The sequence below is a fragment of the Halyomorpha halys genome, unplaced genomic scaffold (genome assembly GCF_000696795.3).
Source record: "Halyomorpha halys isolate HHAL.00 unplaced genomic scaffold, Hhal_1.1 Scaffold92.1, whole genome shotgun sequence".
NCBI classification, from domain to species: domain Eukaryota; kingdom Metazoa; phylum Arthropoda; class Insecta; order Hemiptera; family Pentatomidae; genus Halyomorpha; species Halyomorpha halys.
Window position 1 is genome coordinate 613,911 of NW_027105695.1, and position 4,990 is coordinate 618,900.

At 29.1% G+C, this 4,990-nt stretch overlaps 1 protein-coding gene across 1 annotated transcript; it reads left to right on the top strand.

Moving 5' to 3' along the window:
* Window positions 1–341: 341 nt before the first annotated feature.
* Window positions 342–2,737, top strand: LOC106677265 (uncharacterized). Its single transcript, XM_014415082.2, has 2 exons — window positions 342–483; window positions 1,047–2,737. The coding sequence occupies exon 2, from the start codon at window positions 1,077–1,079 to the stop codon at window positions 2,112–2,114; it is 1,038 nt and encodes a 345-aa protein (XP_014270568.1). The 5' UTR covers window positions 342–483; window positions 1,047–1,076; the 3' UTR covers window positions 2,115–2,737.
* The last annotated feature ends 2,253 nt before the right edge of the window (window positions 2,738–4,990 follow it).

The following is a 4,990-nucleotide window of genomic DNA, read 5'->3' on the forward strand; positions in this document are numbered from 1 at the left end:
TAGCGACTCCTAAATTCTGAATAATTTTGACAGCTGCATTTTTAAATAATTTATTTTTTATGTTTCGTTAAAACTTGTGAAATATAACCATTTTTGTTGTGATTTTTTTATCTATTATTATTAAAATTTCTATAAACATGAACAAGAGGATAATAACTTTAAAACATTGATGAATTAATAAAAAATAACTAAAAACAGAAGTTTGAGTAAATTGTGGATACTTTTGACAAGATTTTCGGATGATTATTCTCATGATCTACAAAAAAAGTAATGACTTTAGCGCAGAAATGAACTAATTAAAAATCGAGGGGTGGCAGATGAAGCGAGCGCCCCCTCCCGAAGTGGAAGGGGGCTGATGCGCTTGTGCCGTTTCTCACCCTTCTAAAATGTTTTCAACTGAGCCCTGAGTTGGACTAAGGGTGGGTTGTATTTTTTTTTTCATTTTGACCCCTCAACGATTTCCTCCATCTCTAAAAAAATATGGTGAGTACATATTGTTTGACTTAGTAGTATTAAAAAAACTTAGAAATTTTATTAACTTCGGTTTCAAGCTCAGTAGTTATTGACATATGGCTTACAACCTTAAAGACGCTTAGGAAAACCTCCCCCTTGTACGAAGTTTAAGGGATTGATTCATTTCCTATTCTTAAAACGTTTATCGACAATGAATTGATATAATTTTGTATTTTATTTAATTATAAATTTGTATTTTTGATTATTTCGCTTATAATCTATACAGATAGGTATAGTAAAAGTTCTATTGATAAGATAGTCACTATTAAAAGATAGTTTCGTATTATATTTTAGATTTCTTATTCTAGTATGATTTAATTATTCAATTAAATTGACAGATATGATTGTTCTTTTTTTTTTATTAGATCGCTTTTATTAAAGTCATTAATGCAAAATCAATAAGATGGAACCAGTTTTCTATCCCCTCTACATATTAAAATGGAGTTTTATCATCAATGCTTATCTGATAACATTGCTTCTTTACATTTATTGAAAAATCAATAAAATACTTCTTTTTTTATGGTTATTTTCAGTGGCCCACATGAATCAGTTTCAACTACAAGATGAATTTTCCACCATTTGGGAATCATTTCACTGCTGGTATTCCAACTATACACCAGTTTACTGCAAAATTTACTCATGAAAATTCTGGAAGTGTAGGAACTCAGACTGGAAATATTGAGGAAAATGTTAGTGGAAGATATTCGAACCAGTTTCAACAAAATCATGAAACATCTCAAGTCAAATATCACAAAGACATGGGTACACAAGTCGGAGGGAATAGTATTCCATCACCTGTCTCGAAGTATCAAGATATACATCATTTCAATGTGCCTATAGCTTATAATGGAGGGCAGTCTAGGCATGAAGAATCTACGGAAGGGAAAAGGGAAGAAAAAAGTGTAACGTATCAGGCAACAATGCCACCTTCGTGGCAGAGTATCACGGCTACTGGTTCTACAGTTGCTGATTATTTATCACACTTGCCTGCTTCGACTTTACCATTATCTTTGCATCATTTTCTCAAATATTCAGCAGAGAGTATTAAAAAAGATACAGAACCTGAACATCAACAAGCACCTCTACCACCGCAGCCTGATATGAAGAAGAAATTAATCAAGAAAAAGAAACCACCTAAAGACAAAAAGCCTAAACCCAAACCCGGGGACATAAGGTTGACTACTGCTTTAGATGGATCAACTTTGTATTGTTGTCCAGAGTGCCATATGGCTTATCCCGACAAAGGGCTTCTAGAACAGCACCTGCTTGGACATACCATGGAGAGAAGATTTTTCTGTGATGTATGCGGAGCTGGTCTAAAGAGAAAAGATCATCTTACTCGTCACAAACAATCTCATAATCCCGATCGTCCATTTATATGCACAGTATGTATGAAAGCGTTTAAGCGGAAAGAACAGTTAACTCTTCATTTTGTAATACATTCGGGGGAGAAAAGACATGTTTGCCCTGAATGTGGCAAAGGCTTCTATCGTAAAGATCATTTAAGGAAGCATACAAGAAGTCATATTGCTAGAAGAGTGAAGACTGAAATTAATCAAAGCGTACCGAATCCGAATTCAGTCCAAGAAGGCGTCTCCTGAGGCGCACAACAGGGGCCCCCATTGCCCCCAAATAGCAACGGTTTCTCCTCTGATTTAATGACATTTGTATCGGGTGCTAGAGACTGTTTTTGAATTGAAAATGCTCGGGGGGCTAGAATATGACAAGCCACATGATTGTTCGGTTGAGCAATGATGTAAAAATTCTAAATTTATTATTTAATGTTATACATAGTTGATATTCCATAATATAGTGTTAGACAAACTAACACAATAACTAGCTTTGTAGAGAAACAAAAGAGCTATTTGCTCAAAATTCTAATTCCATTGAAAATTGTGGCTTGTTACATTTTTGTCCCAAGTCGTTCAATCATTTAGGTTCTGTAATCTAAAATAACTCCACTACTTCACCCAATCTGCTATGACTTTTATTTTCTATAGTTATATTTTATTCTTACAGCAAGAAGAACAAGGGTGATTTTTTATGTATAAAGTTTAAAATTCCGATTCAGTTGATATATAAATTATTATATTGTTTAAATATAATAAGAGTTGGTCTGTATTTCAAAATACAAGATAATTTTTTTGTTGTATTTTATATTTTGGGGTATAAAATACTAAAATATATTTTGGATTTTTCAAAAACGAAATACAATTCTAAGAAGTGCTTTGTATTTTAATGAGTAAAATACAAAATTGTATTTTGGTTGTTTTATTTAAAATACTTTTATAATATAATACTGACAATTATTTCAAATAAAAATTAGACTCGTGTGTTTTGTAAGTAAAGCATTTCAAATATAAAACTATTTAAACATATGAAATACTTGTCAGTATAATATTATAAAAGTATTTTAAATATAGCATCCAAAATACAATTTTTTATTTTATTCCTTGAAATACAAAACATTATAAAATAAAAAATTATATTTGTTTTATGTTGTATTTAAAACACTTTTGTTATATAATACTGATAAGTATTGCATATGCTTAAAGAGTTTTATATTTGACTTACTTTTCTTACAAAATACACGAGTCTAATTTGTATTTGAAATACTTTCCTTTCAAAATACTTAAAGTATTTTGTATTTTAAATACTTATTTAAAATGTATTGTGAGTCACAAGTTTAACCACACTCTGGGTGTAGTAAAAAGTTTTATTTATCGTTAAAAAATATTTATGAAATTAAAAAAATGTATATTTAGTTTCTTAACTTTTTTATATTTGATGCGTTCGTTTGTAAAACATAGTAACTGCAAAAATCAAAACTTTTACAATGTTAAATAGTATGTTAATTACAATATTTTACAATGAGAAGAAGATGGCTGGGGTGCGGTCAGCAAAAATAAATAAAACTTATTTATTTGTGCCAACGTTTCGACCTGAATTTCAGGCCTTTATTAGGGTTGAAAAAAACTAAATCAGACAACCTTAACTCAGAGAAAAATAGAAATAAAATAATAACAAACAAACTTGGAAATATAATAGGAATAAATTAAGTAGATAGTAGTTGATACTAATAGAAGATAAAACGTAATATTTTGGAGAATAATACAAAACAAATGATAAAAAAAGTTATTAAATATCAGACAGTGCTCATATAAATAAATAAACATGATTAAAGGTACAAACGAAAATATAAATAATGAGTAATTGAAATTAACATAAATTAAAATTTCATTGGTTGTTTCTTAGTTTACAAGAGCACTATCTGATTTTTAATACTTTTATATCATTTAGTTCATATAATTCTTACCCCTATAATATTATATTTTATCTTCTATTAGTATCAACTACTATCTACTTAATTGCTATTATTATCAATTATAATGCTAGGTATGTTTCCAAGTTTGTTATTTTTATTTTTCTCTGAATTAAGGTTGTCTGATTTTATTTTTTTCAACCCTGATAATTGCCTGAAATTCAGATTGAAAGCCCGGCACATATAAATAGGTTTACTTATTTGGGTATCTTTACTGACCGCATCCCTGACAATCTTCTCCTCATATCAATCTACACTTAACTATAAACACTTCATTACAATATTGAACTTTCTATCAGTAATCACTTATCATAATTTAATAACAACATTATTTTCTTAAGAAACGAATTTTCTAAAGATTCTTTGAACAATCTCATGAAATCAGCCTTAAAAAAGACAGTGATAAAAAAAAAACTTCAATTCATGAAAAATTCCAGTTACCATGTCTCATGACCGAACGCTTCATTTGTACAAAAAAATTACAAACATTAAATAAAGTGGACACCTTTGTTAGAACCAATGCCAAAGTACAAAGATGCCATAGCTTTTTTTAATAGAGTAATCTATTAAGGATTAAGAGCATTGTGTAGATAATTTGTAAATATTTGATACTACTAGCATTAAAATAAATTATAAATTAACTTATGCTTGTAAATAGTTTAAAACCTTTTGTGATATGGATACAAAAACATTTTTTGTATCAATTTGGAAGGAATGTAATTTTATATATTTTACTATGTTTGAATTATAATTTATCTTGAGGCTATAAAAAAAATTAGTTTGACTCTTTGTTTTATTTTAATCCCTTGTTTAAGTGTTAATAACAGATATTAATTGATTTCAATGTCTTCCCATTCCTATCTATATGCCTATTCTTCCCATCTATACTACACCTGGGCAAAATTTAATTGAAACAATATTTTAGAAATAGATCATTGAATGACCAGAACAAATTATTTTGAGGAGTTTGGTCATAAAACTTATTTTCTTTAATCCCTGGTTAAAGATAGCCGTTTGTAAGTAGCATGTATTAATTAATTATATAATTTATACTCTTATCTTTCTCATCTATGTGAATACTAAACCTGGGCGAATATTTTTAATGGAACATTGGTCATTGACTGTGTGTTATAATAAAAGCAAGATGTTATGGGT

What these genes read in the sequence shown, in the direction of transcription:
- LOC106677265 (XM_014415082.2), top strand. Translation starts at nt 1,077, where the DNA reads ATGAATTTTCCACCATTTGGGAATCATTTCACTGCTGGTATTCCAACT.